Source organism: Theropithecus gelada, chromosome 18 (assembly GCF_003255815.1).
Source record: "Theropithecus gelada isolate Dixy chromosome 18, Tgel_1.0, whole genome shotgun sequence".
Taxonomy (NCBI): domain Eukaryota; kingdom Metazoa; phylum Chordata; class Mammalia; order Primates; family Cercopithecidae; genus Theropithecus; species Theropithecus gelada.
The window spans coordinates 38,449,560-38,473,384 of NC_037686.1; the positions used below are offsets into that span (position 1 = coordinate 38,449,560).

Sequence of the window (23,825 nt, forward strand, 5' to 3'; positions counted from 1 at the left end):
TCACCCTGGATCCCTATGCCCTTACTTAACACAGCATGGATTAAACGAATGATCCTCGTTTTCCAAGGTGAGGGCAGGTTGGGGTTGTATTAGATTCTTTCCAGCTCCACATATTGTGATTTTTACCATCTCCTATTTATCATACTCATTAAATAAAGAAGCCACTGGGTTTTGAAGACAAGTCCCGATGTAGGGAATGTCCTCTGTCTTTTTGCCCGTGGGTGGGCCACTGAAGCATTGTCTGGCTTTAGTGTGTGGACTGTGAGCCGGATGGGAGGCGTAGGGTTGCCTTGGGAGTTTTCACAGAAGGTTGGCTGAGCTTGCAAGAACACCGCCTCAGTCGTCCTCCTGGCAACAAGGCTTGCGGTGAAGGCTCTTTGATTGGGTCTTGCTTGTCCCCAGCTGGACTGTCACAGGGCACATGTGACACGGTGGCCGTGCCTCCACGTGTGAATTTGCAAGAGCCGCAGAGCCTGATGTTACATATCTGCCGGCTGACTGTGGAAGTGGGCGTGTCTGTGCACATGGCTGGGTGTACCTGTCTCAGATCAGGGCAAAAGGTAGATGAGTGGCCCTGGGTTTTCTGGGCAGTGTGCCTCTGTGTAGACTGTTGGCAAAGACCTCAGTCAATGAGTGAATTTCAATTCAGCAAATAATTATTGTGAGCTTTGTGCTCTCCAAGAGCAACGACGCGGTGCGCCAGGCAGAGAACCTGGGGAGCGTGTATGTCTAACCTGTGTCTGCATCGTGTGTCCCCTCTGTGTGTCTCTGAGAATGCGTTCTTGGCACGTGTCCTGCGTTAACAAGGCGTTTGGTGTGTGCATGTCTGTGTGACAGTGCCTGGGTCCTGTTTGCGGCTGCTTGTTCGCATTCCAGCTTCCCTTGTGCCCGCAGTCAGGCTCTACACGTGCGCCAGCCTCCGAGCGCACGTCCCCGAGTGACCCGTGCGCGGTGTGCAGGGACCTCAGGGTCGTGTGCACTAAGGGCGCTCGTGCCCGTGTCTCTGCACTAACGAACGCACCTCCACATGTCTGAGTGCACGTCCCTCTCCATGTGTGCACGTTCCGTGTTCACGCCGCCCATGTCTGTGCAGGGGCGCTTCACGCGCGCGCGCTCCGGCCCGCGGGAGGCCAGGCACCCGCGCTGGGCTCCACGCGTCCCGTGGGGCTGACCCCTCCCTCGCGCCCCGCAGCGGGCCGCGGCGATTGGCCGCTCGCCCCCTTCCAGCCGTCACCGCTCCCTCCCCCCGCCACCCGCGCGCCCGCGGTCCCCGCTGTCCCCCGCGGTTCCGGCGAGGCCGCGCCGCGCTGCGCTCCGCTCCCATTGGCTGCGCGCGCCTTTGTGTGGCGGCAGCTGCGGCCCCAGCGCCTTTGAATGTCGAGAGGGGCCGGGAAGGGAGTCTTTCCATGGGCCATCTGTCTCCCCGCCAGCCGCCGCCCCACCGCCGCCCGCGCCCCGCGCTCCGCCTCCCGCCCCGGCGGCTCCCGCAGCCCCGCCGCCGCCCGCGCCCGCGCCCCGGAGCCGCGCCACAAAGGGCCCGCGCGCAGCCGCCGCCGCCGCCGCCGCCGCCGCCGCGCGAGGAGCCAGGATGGTCCTGGTCCACGTCGGCTATCTCGTGCTTCCAGTGTTTGGCTCTGTGCGAAACAGAGGTATCGCTTTTTCCTTTCGGGGTCTGCTTCGGAGCGTGTATCGCCGCAGGCACCGGGGCGGGGGCGGGCGCCGCGGGCGGCCGGGGGCTGAGGGCACACCCGCGAGGACGCAGGGCGAGCGGTGGCTTCCCCCCACCCCCTTTTAGGGGGACCCCCGAGGGTGGGGGCGGCCGCCCTCGTGGGAGCTTTTGTAGTGAAGTTAGGGTTTGGCGAATTTGGGTCCCTTCCTCCCCAGCCCCATTTTTTATTCTTTGCGGCGGACGTGGTTCCCCCAAATCACAGCCCCTTCCCCTAATACCTAGCCCTGTATGATCGAAAGGAGAAAGATACATGACCGTGTGTGTGTGTGTGTGTGTGTGTGTGTGTGTGTGTGTGTATGAGAGAGAGCGGGCGCGAGAGCATGCTTGGTTTTCAGTGGTTTGCTTTTTTTGAGGTATATGTGTGTTTTGTGTTATGTGTGTTTGGTAATTTTTTGGTAATTAGTACCGATGGCTGGCTAGCTGGGACCTGGGTCTTTGCCCTATCCCATACCCCAGCCCCCCACCCTCTCCTGGGCACTTGCACGATTTTCCATCCCATCCTTTTTTCCCCTTTAACCCTTTTTGTGTATCGCCCTTGTGCTATTGCCCTGCTCACCCCGCCCCCCGCAACTATCTTTGTATGACAGTTGCATCCACGGGTTCAAGATGCTTGGGCGTGTGTGTGTGTGTGTGTGTGTATGTATGTGAATGTGTGTGCATGTGTGCGAGTGTGTGTGCGCGCGCCTCGGAGAGTCAGACCTGCGCTGCTGTGCCCCTCTGGGCCCGGCTGGAGCGGGGCGTCCGGCCCTTGGGTGTTGCGCTGTGTGTGAGGATGAGGTGGGAAGCTGCCCCCACGCCAGGCCTTTGCCCCGGGCAGCGGTTGACAAAGCAGCGGGCCGGCGCGGGCTTTGTTTTTAACTGTGATAAATGGGGTGTGTTTGCACGGTCCCCTTTCCCCACATCCCCTCTCCCTCACATTCTGCTACAACAATAGCTTGATTTTCCCCTCTTCTCCCCACCTCCACTCCACATTTCTTTCATTTTCTTTTAATAAAAAATTCCCACCTCCCAAGCAAATCCGAGATGCATTTAGATTCATTTTTTTTCTTTTTTGTATTCTGCCTCTGGACTCACATTTCTCGTCTTGGAAATGTTTCTTCTATCCTCTCCCACTCCACGTCTGCTTAAATCCCTGCTGGCTCAGGCCCTCCTCCCCCTCTCCCCACTCCCTCACACACAGAATGATGTCTTCCCTTGGCCGACCAGGGCTCCTCTACCAAGTCGGGGTGGGGGGTGGGGTCGCAGGGCCAGCGCTTTAGTGCGCCCCAGGGGCCCGATTGGGCAAGAAAAGGAAAGCCCAGCCCTATTTTATCCAGCCCAGCTGTCCCCAGCCCCGCGCCTCTCCCCAGAACCTAAAAGGCAAGCTTGGCCCCCTTAGGCCTGTTTGAACCGCAGTTTTTTTGTGTGATGATAGAATGATGACATTCTGCATTTATCAAATCTTTTTTTTTCTTCATTGTGTAGCTCAGTGAATGGTCAACTCGCTGCTGTGTGCGCTGTGACCCTTCTGCCTCCGCATTTAGCTGTATTGTGACACCCTCTTAACCATTTCCTGTCTCCATCTGAGGAAGGCATTGCTATTTAAGCGGCAGTATCCCCTATCTCAGGCCAGCCTAGCCATGGGGGTGAGGGGGAGTGGGTGTGTGAGGAAGAAAGAGGGGGGCTGGATGCGATCTCCTTGAAATGCCACCCCCTCCCTCAATACACAATTATCTCTTATTACTTGGCATTTCCTCTTAAAACGGGTGTGGAACATTACACTAGGCAGAAATTCAAAAATGATTAAGAAGGATGTTGAGCCTGAAAGTATAATTATCCTGATTAAATCATTACCATCCTCATTAATACCACCAATCTCTAAATACCATTGCAGGATGCTGATTCCATGTTTTGAAATTCAAATTGCTCAGCTGCCTTTAAATTTTATTTTTAATACTACTTTCTCCCTCACCGCCCCTCCCCCCTCAAAAAAAAATCCAACAACACAAATTCTGCCCATCAGTTAAAGTTTACTTTCGTGGCAAACACGCCCACAGGAAATTCAAGGGCTGAGGGGTGAGTTGGTCTGTGGGTAAAATTTAGCACAATGTGATAAGAGTTCATGACCTTCCGATAGAGGATACTAATGCTTAACTCAACAAGGTCCTAAACCACAATCTTCTTGTAAAACTATTAGAGAGTCTGCCAGCTTAAATCTGTTCTTTTTAGTTTCCATTGTAGTAGTGTAGGATGTAGGCCATTTCAGAATAGATGTAGAGAAATAACCATTTTTGTATCTTCATCTTGTTTAGCCGAGTACATTGCACTGTAAATCCCTGTTAAGTGGATTCCTTTTGCCTTGGCTTAGAGGCTGCAGCACCCCATTTTTCAGTTATCTGGGTGGCTGTCAGTTAGCTTCTTGGCAGCGCCCAGGCATAACTGAGGATTGCACTTAGTTGGAGGCAAAAAATATTAAACATGTGTATTAAAAAAATCTTTGATGAAATGACAGTTGCTGCTATACCATAGCCTCTGAAAACTTGGTGCACCAAGGTCCCTGGCTTAAATGGGAGCCGTGGCCATAGTATCTTAATTGTTTAATTGTACAATGTCAAGAGCATCTTTGGACATCCGCCCCGGCCCTCAGAGCTGCCCCTTTAACAGCCGGCTCCCTTCTGCTGCTCGCCAGCCAGACCTGCTTGAAAACTGAAACAAAACAGCAGCAATAATGAAAGAATAAGGCCCCTACTTTGAGGGCCCTTCCAAAATAAAGTCCCAAATAGCCTCCCCAGACTGCCATTTGGCAATCTGAAAAGAAAGAGAAAAAGAAAAGAAAAGAAAAAAGAATCCCAGCAAAATGGTTTTCCATTAAACAGGGGTAGCGTGTTCTGCTGTGCTGAATTACTTCCTGTTCTTATTTTGTGGGTAATTTTTTCTGTATCAAATATCCTTTTGGTTGTGTATCTTTTTCACCTTTTCTTGTACTAAAACTAAAGCATGATCTGTATTTTTTTACATCCCCCAGTTGACAATGTACAGCGCTCGGTTAGAGATGTTACCCTGCTGAAACGTACTGTGGTCGTGTAGCCCGGGCCATCTGCTCATTGTACGCTGCTTTTGTTCTGTTGCCCTTCCGAAGCATGGTGGGCCCAGCCTTTTTTTTTGTATCGTGTGCATGACGACATTGTTACACACAGAATCCACTAATACTAATATACAATCTCTCAATAAAGAACTAGTTTTCCTATATTAACCTAGTGTGCTTTTTCTCTTGCTGTTTTCCCATTTATTGTCGTATCCTGCTGTTTAGATTTTCCCCCTTGCTTTTCTATCCCCACCCTCACCCACCCACCACTCCCACCTCCCATTGTAAGATTTGAGTGAATGCCTTTTCTTTTTACTTTACTTTTTTTTTTTTTTTTTGTGGTACAGATATGGTGACTTTAATCTCATTAGTCCATATCTTTTCACAATAGATGTCTGGGGCGATAGGAGGGGCCAGTTGTCCTGTTACACTGAAACAGTTCACCTGCCTAGAGAGAACCCCTACCTTTGGCCACCTGTGTACTCAATAGCCTCCACATTTCATCTTAGTTTTCAAGATACATGGGCACTGGGTTTATGATGCTGGTGAAGAGAAGGGGATATAACACTTAGGTTGAGAAAAGGGATACTGTTCTTAACTAGCAATCTTGTAGCATTTCAGACTCGCCTAAAAACCCATTTTGAGTTGTGTTTTAACTTTTCTGTTTGCTGTCTCATTGATTTACTGTCCTTATAAATCATGCTGGGGGTGACATGTTACATGTAGCTGAAGCCATGATCTGGAATTTTAAAGTACCCTCTTCTATGTGCATATTTAAATTTTTAGGACTTGCAATGTAAGTTTTGCATTGAGATCCTGGATAAGGAAGATGTTTGAAACAGAAACTGACTCAGACCACTCCCACCCCTGTCCCAGGGCCAACAGGGGACCTGTTACTGTAGGAATAAGAGGGTCTGTGCCCTCTGCAGGCTGTGAGCCAGTTAAAGCTGATTATAGCCTAGTTTCCTGACAGCTGCTTCATCTATGGCCCTAGGGCCTCTCTTAAGAGAAAGACAGCTAAGATCTCAGCCATTGTCTAAGTGTGTGTTGAGGTGGGGAAGGGGGAGGGGGAGATCAGGAGCAAAGTCAGGACCTAACCCAAAATTGAGTTGGAAAAAGAACCCTTAAAACGTCTTTTTTCCATAATTACATTGGAGAAGCCAGTGGAGAGGTATTTTTTTTCCCCCTTGGAGTGGAACCCAAATTCAGCCATTTGTCAATTACACCTATTCAATTTCAGCCCAGAAGGAGCCTTGCTAAATGAGGCATTCTAGACACTGAGGAAAAGAGTTGATTAAAGAAATTCCCGGTTATTTCAAAGGGTCATCATTTTGGAGCTGCTCCTCTTTTGGCCAATGTGCCTTGTCCTTGCTCCCCTGGGCTGACTGACTCCCGGGCTCACCCTGCTCCTCGCTGGCGGGCGCACCCCTGCCTGACCACAGCGCTTCCTTGCCTTCTTTGTGGCTTCATGCAACTCTCCTCTCCCCCCATGGCTGCCCTCTCTGCTCTGGCCCTTTGTTCTCGCGCTCTTCCCAGCCCGGGTTGGAAAGCTGAGCTGATTTACTGTGACACATGGACACACATGGATGTTCCCAGTGGAGGCCCTGCTGTAGTTTGTGAGAGAGGAGAGGTACAGGTCTACAAGGCTAGTCCTCTGAAGATTTTGCTTGTTTCTTCTTCTTCTTTTTAAATTTTCGTTTACACGAGACTTAGAAAGCAAAGCAAACCACTCCAATCCAACCTCAACAATAGTAAAACTACCCTGAATTGAGTGATCACTCTCATATTTGCCCTAGAGAACAGTGGCTCGTTAGAACAATCTTAACCAATTCCAAGATTTCATTTTTCTAAATTTTTGTTAAGTATGTCAGAATTGTTTGAGAATACCTTTTGAGGATGGCTAGTAACCTAGTAATAATATAGCAAGCTGTGGGTTAATGGGAAATCACGTTTTAGCAATGGATCCAGTGCATTTAATGTTTGAACCAGATTGTCTGAACTAAACACTTACATATTAAGGAGACTTTCCTGGTGACTGGACGATTCAGGAACTACAAAGCCATTGTTCTTTATATTTATTCTCTCAACCACCTGACACATACCTGTTTTAGCACCTTGACTTCAGGATTTTGGAAAACCCATCAGTTCAGGGAATCCTATGTCATAGGCTTTGAAGTAAGATGGAACACAGCTCTTCTTTCTGAACAAGAGAACTTCTCTTGAAACTAGCATCAGAAAGACCCACTAAGTTAATGAGTTTTCTTTAATAATAATTTTCCACAAACCAGCAAATACTATTAATCACTCAAATTCAGGGAAAAGACCACCAAGAGTGTTGAGGCCCTAAAGTGCAGATGACAGAGCCTGGACCACCCGTCGTCCTTTTGTAGTTTTCTCATCTGCTGCCCCACCCTGTTCTTCCCATCTTTAAGTAAGTATCCTGCAGTGGCACATTAGAAGATTTAATGGTTTTCTAGGCTACTGAAGCAATAGTTCTGTGCAGGATCCAAGGGCAGCAGGGACCCCTTATCTGAAACAAAGGGCAGGAAACAACAGGTCCTTGACTCCAATTCAGGGTGTGACTTTGGTTCCCTCAATCCTACTCCACAATTGTCACACAAATCTCCAAGACACTTGTGCCCCAGTTTCTCTATGGATCTAAACAGCTTTGTAAAAATTCCCGCCTTAACACTGTATGAATATGAATTAATATTTATTAGTTTCCGGTATGGTTTAGCTACAGATCAACCAATATATTTCCAAGAGAATTGGGGGCTTATCTTGGAAAGACTCAGAGTTTCAGGATGATTTAAGAACCAAAAGCAAACACTTATAACCGCATAGCCAAACCACATGCAATGCCTGTACTCCATGTGTCTAGTTGTTCATTCATTCACCTACTCACCTGTTTGTTCATTCAGTTAATGAGTGTTCTTTGAATACTTACTTGGGGCCAAACACTGCGCTAAGGGGGATACAGAAGAAATGGAGACCCGAGTGCCTCCCTCCTGGGGCTTATGCTGAGGGTGAGGGATGAATGCTTAGGAAACCAGATACTGTCTAAGATGTTCTGGGCCAAAATGTCCACATGAATGGCAGAATGTCCTGACTGGTGAGATAAAAGAGCATGGAGCAGTCCAGGGTTTGAGTCCTAGCCCAGTCTTGACCTGAAAGGGTGAACTTAGGCCACTGCTTTGAGCATCCTCTGAACAATGACTGATGACTGCCATGAAACCTACCTGATAGGCTGTGTCTACGCTATTAGAAGATACCTCGCACACGGCAGGTGCCTAGGAGGTGCCAGACAGCTGCCCCTTCCCTTCACAACTGTAGGTGTTTACTGGCCAGGGGATCAAATAAGGTCAGAGGTGAGCTTGCTGCAGGAGCGGGTTTGCGATGTGCCTCAGAGGGTGGTATGTATACAGAAGGGAGGAGGAGGAAGAGGAGAGAGCACCCCAGGTGGAGGGAATGAGTGATTTTGGCCAAGGCCAGTGGCTCTGCTGATTTGGCAAGAACAGAGAGTGCAGAGCAGGAGGGAGGAGTGTGTGTTGATTGGGGGGCACGTGTGCAGGCCTACAGGGAGCACCGGGATCATTGTCCTGTCTTTGAATGGCTCTCCTCAGAGCACAACTCCAGGAGTTAAGCAGCACGAGGTCTGGAGAATGTGGGAGAAAAGGCTTGAAGAGGTTTTGAAGCTAGTTTCTGAAGGCCTCTGGAAGAGTTTGGACTGGCTCCTTTGGCCTTTGGGAGCTCTGAGGGGAGAGGGCTGTTTAAACAGTTTATTCTGCAGCTGATGACAGAGGGATGGGGCTAGAGGCTGAGGTCAGGGAGGAGGTGGGGCAGGCTTGGGGGGTGGGGAGGGGAAGAAGGCTCACATCAGGGGCTTTACTGTAAGGTGGAGTAAACAGGATTGAGTCCATGTGGAAGGGGCTGAGGGACAGGAGGTCTTTGGGGTGCTTTGGAGAATATAAGACCATGAAGACAAATGGGGAAGATGAGAGGAACAGTCCATTTTGGGGAGAATTGAATTTAGTGTACAGATAAGCCCACAGAACTTCAGACGCCAGAGTGGCAGATGGAAGGGGATTGTGGCAACGTCTGGGAGTTGAGACTTCTAGTCCTTTTCATACAGATTCCTGGTTGGGGTAGGAAATGAACTTCAACAATAAAAATTCCTCATACTCACATGACTTGTCCCCCACAAACTCTCTGTTCATGCCTGAAACTCTTAGGAGGTTATTCGCATGTGTCTTTACTGGCTTAGGTCACCCCTTGAGCAAGCTTTCTTACCATAGGAACTCCTCCCGGAGCTGTACCAATTAGTGTCCCGAAATCTCAGTGGGAACAAGTTTTATCAAACTTTGCCTTTCTTGAAAAGACAGACCCCAAGGTGGGCAAGTGCCAGGACTCCACTACTTTGCAAAAGGCCATCCCTACACATGGGAGCAGGGGGAACTGGAGGGAGCCCACCCAGTGGCGTATTGGGAGAGGAGACGGCAGGGAGTGGGGACTGAGGACAAGGACAGGGACTCTGATCTCAAGATTGGTCCTGTCTGCAAGGAGGGATTTTTTCCCAATTCAAAGCTCTCTCTTCCGTTATCTCATTTCCTCCTTGGCACAGCCCAAGAGGAGTTAATTGGGAATCAGAGGAGGAAGCTGAGGCCACGAGTGGTAAAAGACTTTGCCACCCTTCCTGACTAGCTAGTAAATGGCTAAGCCAGAAGGGAAGCCCAGGTGATTGGACACTTGACTATGGCCCCCTGCACCGCCCGCCATGGCCTGCATGTGGCGAGGAGCCTCGTCAAGACCAAGGCAAGAAGGAGAAAGGAATCCCTGCTTTCCCGCCATAGTCGGTGGGACCGATTCTGAATGCTAGGCTCTTTGTCCACAGTGGAAGAGGCTCTTTCCAGCTAATGGCCCGCCAAGCTTCAAGGGGGTCTAGGCCCCCAAACCTGAGCCTTGCAAGTCCCAAAAGGGGACTTTGAGAGACAGGGAGGGTGCACGGTGGACCGGAAACTCTCCAGAGTAGGAAGTGAACAGGGCATTGGAACCCAGGGTGGAGAGTCCTGTCACCCTCAGATGCCGTCTCAGAGCAGGCCTGGCCGGCTTGCTGGGGGAACTCCAGGGAGGTGGAGCCTGTGCCCTGATTTCCACAGAAATAACAGGTATCCCCTTCCTGAGGCTTTGATCCCCGAAGTGAGGGCATGTTTTGCATTTTTTCTTAGATTATCTTGAAGCCTTAACAAATTGTATTTATGTTGTTTCATGGAGATGATAGAATCACATTCTGGAAAGTTTAGAAAATAAACCAAAGGAAAAAAGAAATCTCATAGGAGTCCATCCCTCTGCAATCATGTTAGTGAAATGCCTTCATATTTTTGTTCATGTATTTGTTGTCTTTTTTTGGGGGGGAGGGGGTGGAGCTGTAAACACAATCTATGTATACTTTTTACATTCTCTATTTCCTATTTTACATTCATGTCACAGACATTTTCACATTCTGCTTTGCTGTTTCACAAGCACCGCTTTTAATGGCTACATAATATTCCACTTGAATAGTGGCTCAACAGCCAAGTTTGCTGGCTTCGCATGCCGTAGGTTCTAGGCCTCTTGGTGCTGCTCTAACCCACCTCCCTTGGACTGCTGTCCAGCCATGTGGGGAGGAGGTGGTAAGTGGATCAGGTGTGACAATTCTCACTCCTCTCTGCCCACCAGCAGCCCCTTCTATCGAGAGGCCCAAATAAGTGGAGGGAAGGCAGATAAGAGAGGGCTGGGGAAAGGAATACGACTTGGATAAACCATTCTGAGACTGAGATTCTGGTCCACAAACTTCCACTGTGATCTTGAACAGGTCAGTTTCCTTCCATCAATTCTCAGTTTTCCCATCAGTCAAATGGGTACATCTTATGGCTTGTGCCTTACTGGACTTGTCACATGAAGTAATGCGTAGGAAACAAGTCGAGAAGCCAGCCAAAGGCGACAGTGAAGATCATCACTGGTATTCTTCACAGTGGTGGCGCTCAGACAGGCCATGTGGGACAGTGGAAATAGTCCTGGCTTCATGGCCTCTCTGCCAGTAACTACTCATGTGAGGTCTTGGCCAAGCCTGAGTACTCTGCGACTTCACTGCCTATCTGCCAAGGGAGAGAATTAGCTGAATTGCCCCTGCCTGCTCTAAAACACTGCCTTCCTCGTGATGAGAAGAGCTTCTATTCCTGTCACCTTTTTGCTTTTTCATTGGGAGAGTAGCCACATGAGCTTTAGGACTCAGTAGGCACGTGAACTTCCACTGGCCAGGTCACACTGTGCAGTAGGTGGGAAGGGAGCAGTAATTGCCCCTGCCTGGCTAGTAGCCCATCCAGGGCATGGGCTAAACGTGGAAGCACAGACACAAGGCTCCTTGACCCCGAGCTCAGGGCTGGCATAAGCCTGGTGCCGCTGCTCTTGTTGGGTCAGTGAGCGGGACATTCCCCCGGACGCTGCTGCTTCCTTCTGCTGTCCTTTCCTTGAAACATGCCCCTGGGGTGTGCCGCTGTGCGCAGCGGAGCCCTCCAGGAAGTCCTCCCTGCCAGCAAGGGAGGGGGACGGTCACCCACGTTGGCCTCCCCTGATGACGCTGTATCCCTCAGATCTAAGTGCTGGCCTCACTGCACCTAGGAAAGGAAGCGGTGGCTGCTGACTCAGCACCAGCCTGCAGGTGGAGAGGGGGTGGAGGAGCTCTCTGAGGCTGGGAGGAAGTGAGAATTCAGTGGACACCTGTCTCAAGGAAGGGCAGGAAGCATTGGAACAGCTGCTGTGCCCCCTCTGAAGCTGAGTGGGAGGGAAGGGATGGAGGCGCTCTCCATGTCTTCCCCCTTCTCCCTCCGCCCCCAGCGAGCTTGCTTAGCTCCAGCCTTTCTCTCCCATGCCACCCCCTCCTCAAAAGCTCAGGGAGCCCCTCTGGGCTGCCTGTGCCCGAGGACCACCCACCTCCTGGAACACCTGCTTCTACTCCTCAAATTCCCTGGAGCTAATGGGAGAATGTGCTCACTCCCACCCCCAGCGTGGAGACACTGGCCTTCCTTAAGCCAAAGGATGGCCCTTCCCCGGGGGATCTTGGCCTCCACGGGGGACCTCAGCCTCCACGGTGGGCTCATTCCTTGGAAGGGACAGGCATGAACTCAGGGGAAGGGACCAAACCTGCCCCCTCTGCCTATGATGTTAGGGACTTCTGACCAGACCTGAAAAGTCAGATTCTGGGAAGGTGAGGGAGTGACAGTGGGGGACTTGGGCCCAAAGAACAGGTCCTTGCATGGCCCAGAGGTGTGTGTGTCCCCAGCTCTGTGCTGAGGATGGAGACAGCAGAGGCAGCTGGACCAGAGCCTTGGCTTGGTTCTGTCAGCACCCTCCAGAGCTCCTCATCTTGGACACCAGGGTGGTGGGCTGTGGCCTAGGCCTCCCCTCTGGTGGGCTCATGTCCCTCGGGGCGGATTGGGACATCAGACCTGTCTCCCTCTCTAAGGGCTGTGTCGGGAGGGAAGCTGAGCTTGGGAGGCAGCTCCTGCCTCACTCCTTCTGGCCAAGCTGATGCTGAGCCTGCTCTGGGGCAGGGGTGCCTGGGATGCAGGGGTACCTGGGATGCAGGGGTACCTGGGATGCAGGGCTGCTGGCTGCCACCTGCCATGGAACCAGAGGGACAGGGCAGCAAGGGACAACTGGAAGGAAGGTTGGGCCTGCTGGAACCAGAAGAGTCCAGCGCTCTCCCTGCCAGGAGGAAAGGAACTAAGGGAGGGGGTAGGGAAGAGAGGTCATGTGGGGTGAGGGGGCAGCAGCCAGACCCCAGCTTGGTCTTCCCCGGGCAGGTGTGGTGAGAGTGTGATTGAGAAGGTGGGAGAGGAGCCCAGATGCCAACCTGAGATGGCACAGTCCCATCCTGAAGGTGTCTGACAAGTCTCAGTTTCCCCCAGCGGAGAAGTGGTGGGAAGGAGGAGGGAGGCGTCAGGTTCCCGCCTTCTCAGCTGGTGTCTCTCAGCCATCTCCTGGGTATTCCCTAAGTCAGGGCCCATCCCTGCACAGGTGCACCTGGGGAGCATCTGGCTGGAGGGTGGACTAGATGTGTGTGCAGCAGAGAGCAGAATCTTGACTCCGAGGGCAAAACAGGGCCTGGGCCTGCTGCAGGATAGACACGGCTTCTAGTTTTATGTCTCAATTTGGGGAAAACATGAAGTTTATATTAAACTAAACAAGCAACTCTTCTACCTCCAATTGCAAATTTTACATAAACTTTCAAATGAAAATACAGAATTTGGTGACGTTTCATTCAGGCAGGCCAGTCCAGGCTGTGCCTCGACTCCCGGGGGTGGCTATACACTCCTCTGGCATTTGGGTCCTTCTCGGGGTGAGTGACAGAAACACTTCAGGGTCAGCCCAAGGCCTCATCTTCCCAGAGCTTGGGGACCCAAGCTGTTCAGTGGCTGGAGAGTCAGAGCTGGCTCTTGGAGCGCTAGTCAGGATTGGAACTCGGTTTCTTGACTCTGAGGGCTAGTGGGCATTTCGGGTTTTGGCTCAATGCCATTTGTAAGTGGCACAAGCTATGGCAGCTATGGGGTGCTTTGTGGGAGGCATGACTGGGTGAGGCTTGAGGACAGCTTGGGTTTAACTGGTCATAGAGAAAAGGGATGGCATTCAACATGTTGGCATATCCTCACGTGTGCCAGGTCTGGGAACCACAGCCTGAGAGGGGAGGCCAGGAGACGAAGAGAACCCCACCGATGGGTGCGAAGGAGATCTTCTGAGGGGGGTACAGGACTCTTTTTATTGTAGTAAAACATATACAGCATAAAGTCTGCTGTTTCAACCATTTAAAGTGTACTGCAATTCAGTGGCATTACATACATTCACAGTGCTGTGCGAACATCACTGCTTTCTATTTCCAAAACTTTTAAATCACCCGGAACAGAAACTAAGAGCTCCCTTGGGTTTAGGGCCTCGTCCCAGGCACGTCAAGGGCTGTGTTTGTTGGGTCTCCTTGAGGAAAGATTGGGGGCCGAGGGGATGGGAAACTAAGCCGTAGCAAAGAATACACAGATTTTGCCATCAGGCAGTCTTTAGCTTGACCACCTATCAGCTGCAGGACTTTGGCCCTCTCTGAGCCTCAGTCTCTTAAAAAAATGGAAATAGTTGATGTAAATACCAGTGTCACAGACAGGTGGGGATGAAAGGGAGTTCTCATGTTCATAAAGTACGAGACACCCCAAATCCTGGGAAATATTTAGCAAAAGATGGCCATTTCCCAACTCCCACCACACACCCCACTTCCCCAGTGCAAACACACCTCTGCTTGTTCAGGCCTGGGACAGTCTAAGGGGACTTAGGCGAGTGCAAAGCAGGCCCTTGGGCAGTCAGGGAAGGGCTGGGCATGTTTCAGCTTAATTGTGTAAGCAGTTACTGAGAACCTGCTTTGGCACAGACAGCCTGTGACCTGTAGCCTAAGTGGGGAGACCCCCGAACACTCCTGATGTGGGTGGAGAACGGGTAACAAGAATGGCCAAACAGTGGTCATGCTGGCCAGAAAGTGTGGCCCAGCAGGGAGGTATCTTAGTGCACGGGACGGGGAGAGGTCACTGAGGCCTGCAGAAAATCAGGAGGGCCTCCCAGAGGAGGCAAGACTGGAACTGTTCCCCGAGGAGGAAGAACTGTAGCTCTGCTGCCTTGGGGAGTGATCAGGTCAGCCCTGCTCCCTGCCCCTCTCCCACGTAGGCCCAGATCTGATCCAAGAGGTGAATGTCAGAGTCCTGTGGCTGTCACCCTCGTCTGAATTTTCTTTTTCTTTTCTGGAGCATCGGGCCCTCTCATTTCATTGTCATCCCTTCCATTCCAGTCCCCATCCTCCCTGCCATTCCCTGGCCCTGGCCATCCTGCTGATATTCTCTGCCTCCTCTCCTGCCCCTCTGCCCAGCCGAGCTGCCTGAGTGCTCCAATGGGTCACCGTGCCACCCCTTGAAAGAAAGTCACGTGGAGGGGTTGCTGCTCGAGGGAGCTGGGGGCTTCGTGTCCTCCCTCTGAAGTGGGCAACCCTCTTGGGACATTGGTTCTGCTCTTTGCAGAAAAGGGTACTCATTCTTACCTGCCAGGTTGAGTGAGGATTAAATGAGATGTAATGTACTTCCTGGCACAGAGTAGGGGCTATCCTTACTGTTCTATATGGCTACCTGCTAGGGAGTTGCCATGCACAGAGTCCCCCTGCCTGCTCCTAGGAGGCACATTGAATTTTGTAAGGGAAATAAAGGGCAGGGGGCAAACTGAGCCTCAGTGTTCTTATCTGTAAAATGGGAACAATTATAGCAAGTCCCCCAGCAGGGTGATAGTGAGGCTCAAATTTGATCATGGTTTTGTTCAGCTCATCTAACGCATACGCACTGAGCACCTGTGTTGGACCAGGCCCCGCGCAGGCATGGGGGACACAAGGATAATAATAATAACCATAAGAGCAGTAGCAGATGCACACGTAGCACTTACTCTGTGCCAGGCACCCTCCTAAGCACTTTGCCTGCCCTAAAAATACTGAGCCTCGTGGGAAACAGACAGACGCAGGAAGAGCATGGCCCTAAGGTATGTGCTGGGTGTTCTCTTAGCCTGCGGGAAACATCTTGGGGAGGGCAAGGCCCGGGGTAGCTGATGCCTGGGTGAGTCATAAAGGATCTGGTTGCCCAGGAAGAGGTGGGGTGAGGGTGTTGTGGGCCAAGGGATTGCGGGGGTGAGGGGAGGGGAAGGGCAGGCTGAGAAGGAGAGTCATGCAGAGGGGTCACCGGGACAGGGAGCTGGGGGGCTGATGAACTGCAGGGAAGCTGGGGCTTTGTCGGCCCTCCTTTTCAACATGGCAGCTTTGCCTATTGGCCAGCGTTGCTGGTGGTTGATTGTCTTTTGTCAAGAATGAAGTGCACATAGTCTATTCAGAACCTCTGTATGTCCTGAGCTAAGGGCTGAGGCTACAAGAAAGTGAGGCAGGAGTTTCAACAGACTCTGGTGAAGCAATGCTGGGACAGTTACCTCCAAAGGAAGAGGTGCCATCGGCTACTGTTGGGAGGGTAGGAAACTTCAGAGAAAAGAGCAGAGTGGTGTGGTATCTGGGAGACCTCCTGGAAGATACAGGGGTGGGGCTGACCCTTGAAGTAGGGGCTTAGGGCAGCATTTTCCACACTGTCCAAGCAAGCATCAGGGCCTCTTGAGCTGTTAAAAGTTGTTTATGCAGAAAGGTTACATATTCCAACAGTTTGGAAACACTACACACTATATCCCAGTCTTGGAGAGTCCCAGTGTGTATTAGCAAATTAAAGTCCCTGATAAGTCCTGCAACCAAGAGAGCCCTTTGGTTTTGCTTTAGCAGCATTTCCCAAAACTATCTGACCACAGAACTCTCTCTCTCTCTCTCTCTCTCTCTGTGTGTGTGTGTGTGTGTGTGTGTGTGTGTGTGATTTCTAGAAGCATACCTTGAACTTGGTTGCATGGAACACAGTTTGGGAATGCTGGCCTGGGAACTGGGTCATCTAGCTCAAGACCGGCCAGAAGGAACTCCCTTATACTGCAGAGGTAGGGAGACTGAGAAAGGGCCATAAAAGGGAACTCATGGATGGTGACTGCCTGAATTACTTTCCACCATAGTCTTCCTCCCAGAGTGCCATCTTTACCCAGTATCTTAGTACATTTGAACTGCAATAAGAAAATGCCATAGACTGGGTGGCTTACAAATAACAGAAGTTTGTTTCCCAGTGTACCGGAGGCTGGGAATCCAAGCTCAAGGTGCCAGCAGGTTTGTTGCGGGTGAGAGTCCACCTCCTAGATGGCTGTCTTTTTGCTGTAACCTTGCGTGGCAGATGGTGAGAGGGACTCCTCTGGGGCCTCTCTTATAACGGCACTAATTCCATTCATGAGCGCTTCACCCTTAGAATCGAGCCACTTCCCGAAGGCCCCATCTTTTAACACCATCATGTTGGGGGTTAAGATTCAACATATGAATTTTGAGAGGACACAAACATTCAAGTCATAGCACCTACTCTAGAGAAGACTCTAGAGGGAGGTCAGCGGTGAGCCGGCCTCTCATTCCCAGTGGCATTTTTGCTGGCCAACCAGGGGAAGCTGCCAGTGGTCATAGCTCTGGAGAGGGCTCTCTGCCACTGAGGGCACCTGCCCTGTGCCAAAGCCCTATTCAGCTTAGGGCCTTCCTTCCCACCTTCTATCTTACATTTATGACCTTGTCCGGATTCCTCGAAGTGGAGTTTCTTGCCTATCTAGTTGAGCCCCCCTTGCCCAGTAACCCACAGCTACATGTGATACGCTGCCCAAGATCCACCAGCACCTGACGCTCACATCATCATGCACCCAGATGGTCACCCTGACACATGCCCGTCCCACTGTGGGCCCCATGCAATATGCATTTACACGTTCATCCACAGTTCACATACCGTTATAACAGCAGCACGCATTCATTTACACGTACGCATCTGTATTAGATGAGAATACCCAGTACATATACACATCCACATTCCACATGCCAATACGTGCACAGACTCATACCACTCACCACTCACGTACGTGTACACACATGCACACCCCATGATACATAGCCACAGAAATACAGGCTTAAATGTTCCCCTTCTTTTCTCTGACATATCACCTGTACCCCTATGAAGCCCCTACCCCACCATCGCTGAATTCAAACAATATTTCAACAGGAGATGGAGGCCTTATCCAGAAAAACACCATGTGTATGAGTGTGTCCACATGTGCAGGCCAGCTGCAGAGCCTGGGTCTGTGGTACCAGGCCACAGCTGATTTGGTGTGCTCCCCATTATGATGGAGAAAACAAGTGTCACAAAGCTCTGTTTGGATGCCGTGTGGCCTAGGAGGGCTTCCTGGAGGAGTTGAGTCTTCAGCTGGGATGGAAGCGTGAGGTCCATGTCAGTAGAGCATGAAAGAAGGGAGCGCTGAGGTATGGGGGTCACACGAGGGGCGTCAAGAGGGGCGAGCATGGCCGGGAGCAACCCCAACCCCAAGAACCCCGGCAGCAGTTACAGGAACAGTTTGGGCAGAGGTGGAGGAAGAAGCAGCAGGGCCAGGAAATGGCCAGCAGCTCTCTCTGCTGGCGTTCCTCCTGCCACCCTCGCTGGTGGCACTGACACCTGGCCGAGGTCATCAGTAGCTGAGAGACTCCTTAGCTAGTGCTCAGCTGTCACACTGGGGGAATGAAAGAGACCATATGATACTGATATCGCTCTCCTGCTTTATAAAGTGTCCTAACAAGCTGGCGAGCGAGGCACACTCAGTCTTATTTACGGCCGCTATTATTTCTCTGACATCAAGATTAATTTGACGATAGCTGTTTATAAGCTCTTTCATCATCAGATGGGCCCATTACCTGGGAGGAGAGGAGGGCCGGATTTAATTTGTGAATAGTGTGCTCAGTCCCTCTGCCCCTGGTGTGTGTGCAGGAGGTGCAGCCATAAATCATGGCAGATGCCAGCAGCGCTGAGACCAGAGGGCCGGGAGCTCCCCGAGCAGGCAGACCCCAGAGCTCACGTGCGGCAGAGGGGCTGCCTGGCAGGTGTGCCAGTCCGCAGAGCCAGGGAGGGAGGCAGGGATGCACAATCTTCTCTGCTGGGAGGAGGCCCCAGAAGATCTCCCTGCCAAGGAGCTTCCCACTGGAGTGGACACTGAGTTAGAATCATTTGGAAGCTTGTTAAAATACAGATGACCTAGCCCTACAGAGTCACCGCCTCTGTGAGTGGAGCTTGGGACTTCCCTCCAGTCTGGAGTTTGAGGCCTGGGGGCAAGGATGGGCTGTGAGACAGGCTGGAGCAGTTCCCTCCAGATGCACCCAGTTCCAAGCAAAGGTGCCCCTTCCCTGGATATCTGAGCAGAAAAAGACAAGAGGAAGAGCTGGCAAATAATAGACCCCAGCATAAAGCTAAAGAGATTGGGTCCTTGAGCCACATGGTAAGCTTTGCCAAGGCTGTCTCCTTGCACCTGCGGAGCCGCCCTGCCATTGTCCTCCCTCAGCAGCCCAGCCCCTTCCTGCTAAGCAGGACAGAAACATCAGCTCATGAGGGGCACATCGGGGGCTTTATAGGCATCATCTCTTTGTCCTCTGACATTGATCTTTGAGTTATTTTTTTATTAAACCCAACTGAAAGATAACTTAGGCAGTTCTCAGTTACATGGCCTGGAAACAGAGGCCTAGGTTTAAGTCCAGCTTGGACCCCAAGCTCATGCTCTTTCCATGACCTGAGGCAGAGTCCCAGTGTGGGGGCAGGGCCTGGTTACCTGAATCCACTGCACACAAACATTGCAGCCTCAGCAAATGGTAAATCTATCGGTCTGTGTTGGGATGCAGTACCCAAGAATTCGAGGTGATGAAGAGGTCCTCCAGCACTGTGCACCCAGGCAGTTTTTCTCCTAGGGGTGGGTGTATTTTCTGGGAGCCTCTGGAGTGAATAGCCTTCAGAATGCAATGGAGTCTTTCTGCCCTGGTGGCCTGGCAGACCCTGTCACTCCCAGGATGGTAGCCCTGTCCTCTGCCTCCCAGGCCTTGGCCTTGCCTTCCCCGCCATTGGCTCTTGACAGCCTTTGCAGGGCTCTACTGGAGACATTTGGGAACCCTCCAGGCCCCCCTTCTCCTCAGGGGCCTTGGATCCTATCCAGGAGGCTTACCTTGATGAACTCCACCTGGTCAAAGCCCATAAAATGGGAAGGCAGTCACTATGGACTCCATTAGATTCTTTCCCCACCTAGAAGCTACAGTTTTGTTAATGTAGCCTCAGTTTGCATTGGCTATTTTGGGTACACATCATCCTGTCCTAATCTTAATTCATGTGAACCAGAGCTCCCAAATCTGATAACACCTGCTACAGAGACTCTCATGTCCCAGCCTAGTGGAGTAGGTTTATTGGGTCAGATGTAAGTTTGGCTGTGGTAATAGAGATGCAAAATAAAGGTGACTTAAAGGGATAGCAACTCTCAGAACAGCCTAGAGCGGTGCTCAATGTCAAGGACTGAGGTGCCTCCTCTCTTGTTGCTTCACCCTCCCTAGGGTGTGGCTCTTTTCTGCATGGTCCAGGATGGTTCACACCTTTGTCCACTTTCCAAGCATCAAGATGGAGGAAGAAGGGAAAGGTCAGAAAGAGCGTGATACAGCTTGCACAAGTCACCCCAACTCATACCCCATTGGCTAAACTGGGTCATGTAACCACCCTTAGCTGTAAAGGAGGCTGAGAAGTCTTATATACTGAAGGCCATGTGCTCAGCTAAATTCAGGGGTTGTATTACCGCAGAAGGAGAGAACAGATAATGGAGGAGCCCTCAGTAGGTCATCTCTGCCTCAGTTGGTGCTTAGAACCCACATGTCAGGTCTTACATTGATTCTGGGTGAAGCTCCTCCTTTGTCTATCCTTCTTGCATAAGTGGCACTGTGAGTGGGACTAGCATGCCCTCCATGGCTTCACCCACATAGACAAAGACATCCCCAAGGTAGGAAGTGAGAAGCCATCCTCCAAGTTGGTGTCAAACTGCCGGCCTGTGGTGATTGGATGTGATTACTCATCTCATTACAAATCTTCCTGTCTCGTGACTAGCTTGCGTTTTCCATCTTATCCAAAAGACTATAGTAGAATGTTAGATCTAAAAATGAGATGATGTCTGTGAAGTGCTCAGCCCAGGGTGTGGTGAACAGTAGACACTGAATGAAAGCTGCACATCCTTGGGCAAGATATTTAACCTCTTGGTGCCTCGCTTTTCTCATCTGAGAGATGGGGATGTTATCGTGACCTCCTCCATGGATTGTTGGGGAGATTCAGCCAGAGTCCATGGAAAGCACCAGGTGCAATGTCTGGGCCGTGAGTCAGGCTGCTGGGTGAGAGCAAGGGTCTGTGACCTCCTGACAGGGTTGCTGTGGGAGTGAAGAGATCTGTGTAGCTTTTAGCACAGGTGCCTGGCAGGTCGTAGGCACTCAATGAATGATAGTTTGCTCCCCGTCCGCTACCCCACTGTCACTGGTAAGGGATGTTACCTAAAAACCCTTAATCCCACTCCATCCCTCTACAAATGGAAGCATGTGGGAGGACTCTGAAAGTCAGAGAGTGGGAGTGACGGGGCCCCGGAGACACATGCTGCTGGCAGGCAGGGGACCAGGACTCTGGCTCCTTCCCACAGCGTTGTGGCCCCCTCCCATGCTGCTGCCTCGGGTCCTTGCTCTGAGAAGGGAAAGGAAATAGGCCCTCCAGAAGAGATAACCAGATACAGACAGCCCATGTCGAGGACCCAGAGACCAGGGGTTGGGAGATGGAGTAGCAGGGGCTTGCGGTGGGGTGGCCTGGCTGGGCCCTAGGTGACTCTGCCTCCCGTTCACCAAGACCCAGCTCTCAGGGTTTTATTGGAAGCCTGGAAGGGACCTCAAAGATATTTAGCCCACCCCCTCATTTTACAGGGAGAGGAAGGGACTTGGCCAAGATCACTCAGCTAGGGAGAAGACAAGCTCCCCACATCTCAGTCTCTACTCTCACTCTAAACCAGGAAGGCAGGAGCCACAGTGTTCACCAGGCTCCCCGCTTCTCTCTTCCTTTTGCCCAAATTTATGAATTGTTTCATTTCTTCCCACACCGTAGTCACTATGTCCAGCGAAGGTCCAGGGAAGGGCATGTATGTTAACAGAGACGCCAGCACCAGAGACACGGGACACCTCTTGAAGGAGGTAGCTATGATGTAGGGGAGTTTTGCTGGGCCAGGGATTGGGGGTCTGGCCTCAGATGCCAGCTCTACAAGTGTGAGCAGAATTGGACACACCTCCCAGCGTTAGAGTGATTAACTGATGCAGGTTTGTACACTGCCAGGGCCCATGCACACACTCAGGCTATAATGATGGGGGGGGGTCCTCATGCACGAAGCACAGATTGGAAGACACATGATCAAGGCCCATAGGCGCCCAAACCCGACAGTGCTGCTGACAAGATGGAGTTCTCAGCTCCCTTAGAGGCCGAACTTGAGAAACCTTTACAAGAGACTTGAGAGCTGGTTAGAGTATCTCCAGGGTCTCTGCCTGATCCTCTCTAGGGTTTTCAAAGACTGTACCATCCCTGTCAGCCACAGCATCAGCACCATTCTAAGATGTATGCGCTTTCACATTTCATATCTTGGAAACTGGGATGCGCCTTATAAATGACAGTTTGTCCTAGTTTAATTGCCTCTTAAAAATCTTTTAGTGGTTCATAAAGTGATGGTCTGCTGTGCAATAGGTGGCCTCTTAGGGCTGCTGACATTTGGCATTAATTTTGTGTGTGCTCCATATACAAAGCTTTGGGGCCTATAAGTAAATCTATTGACTCCTTAAAGACAAACATCAGTGCCAAGTTTGTGATTTATGAGACCTAGGTTTCTTTTTCACCATAGACATCCTCCTTCATCTTGCTTTATATATATATATATATATATATATATATATATATTTTTTTTATTTTTTTTTTTTTTTTGAGACTGAGTCTCACTCTATCGCCCGGGCTGGAGTGCAGTGGTGCAATCTCGACTCACTGAAACCTCCACCTCCCAGGTTCAAGTGATTCTCTTGCCTTAGCCTCCTGAGTAGCTAGGAATACAGGTACCTGCCACCACTCCTGGCTAATTTTTGTATTTTTAGTAGAGATGGGGTTTCACCATGTTGGCCAGGCTGGTCTGGAACTCCTGACCTCAGGTAATCTACCCACTTTGGCCTCCCAAAGTGCTTTGATTACAGGCATGAGCCACCAGGCCCGGGCTGCTTTTAATATTTTTTAACACGGTGGCTCACACCTAAGAAGTCAGGATGAACACGTCTGAGGGGATCAGAAGTCCCGAGGTCCCTCTAAGGAGGACCAGCCTGGTTCTCCTCTCTTGGGGCCTCGGGCTCCTCACTGGTTCTATGGGATGAGGATTCTCCTTCAGCCTCGTTCTCTGGGCTCTGGTGAGGATCACAGGAGATACTTGCTGTCTGAAAGCCTTAGAAAGGACAGAAGTGCCCCAGTCTAATATTCTAGAAAAAACACTGACTTTCTCAACGTTCCTTCCCTCCCCAAACCAGCGGTCCCAGCTCCCATCTGTGCCTATCTGAGGACCGCCTATTTTTCCAGACACTTGGGAACCTCCAGGAATGCTGGCCTCTGCTTCTCTTCTTGCTCCTCCAGCAGCCACAATCTCTTAAGTGCCCTGGGCTGCCTCCGAACTCAGTGCCCGCCTGGTTTTCTGGCAGAGCTCTGGCTCCTCTCCATCTCTCCACCTGTCATGTGCACACATGCCCCTCAAGACCTTCTCCAAACCCAGCTTTGCACATGATCCAAAGCCTCATATGGTGCCCCTGTGCCTGCAGGACTCTTAAATATCCAGTATGGCCCTGCTACATTGTGTATGTGACTGCCGTGGATGATGATGACGACAATGGTGATGATGACGCTGATGCAGACGGGCCTCTGTAGTGGGTGGAGGCATGGCTGAGGGATGGGGCTGCTGGGCCAAGGCACCGGTCTGGTCCTTGGCAGCATTCCCATGGCCCTCGGCCCTTGGCCAGGACAAACTTGGCTCCATGCAGGCCCCTGGCCCAAACCTCCACCTTTCTTCCCTTATTCTCTCCTTTATTGACTACTGAAGTATTAATTAAGCCCTTACTCTGTGCTATGCAGAAGCTGGAAAAGAAATTGCCCTATTGTCCATTCATTCATTCATTCTGCAAATGTCAATCTAGTGACCAGCTGACTCTGTTCCAGGTGTGTTCTAGGCGCTGGGGATGCAGCATTGAACAATCACCTCATTTTATGAAGCTTGCATTCTAGTGGGGAAGGCAGACAGCAAACAAGCAGGCCAATAGGTAGCACATCAGAGGTGACATGTGCCATGCTGCAAAATAGCGCAGGGTAAAAGGGTGGTGATGCTGGAGTAGGGGTGGGGAGGTGCTTATTTTATGCCTGGCACTCAGAAAGAGCCTTGCTGTCAGTGTGATATTTACCAGAGCCCTGAGCCTGAGGGCAGAGAGAGAGAGAG

The 23,825-nt window shown here is 51.2% G+C and overlaps 1 protein-coding gene across 2 annotated transcripts in view; it reads left to right on the forward strand.

Annotated features, from left to right (window-relative positions):
• The first annotated feature begins 1,534 nt into the window (after nt 1-1,534).
• Nucleotides 1,535-23,825, forward strand: part of RNF165 (ring finger protein 165) — a 125,638-nt gene continuing 103,347 nt past the window's right edge. For both annotated transcript variants that reach the window (XM_025365223.1, XM_025365224.1), the window contains exon 1: nt 1,535-1,649. In XM_025365223.1, coding sequence (XP_025221008.1) covers nt 1,589-1,649 — 61 coding nt within the window. In that variant the 5' untranslated portion in view covers nt 1,535-1,588. The remainder of the gene's footprint in view (nt 1,650-23,825) is intronic.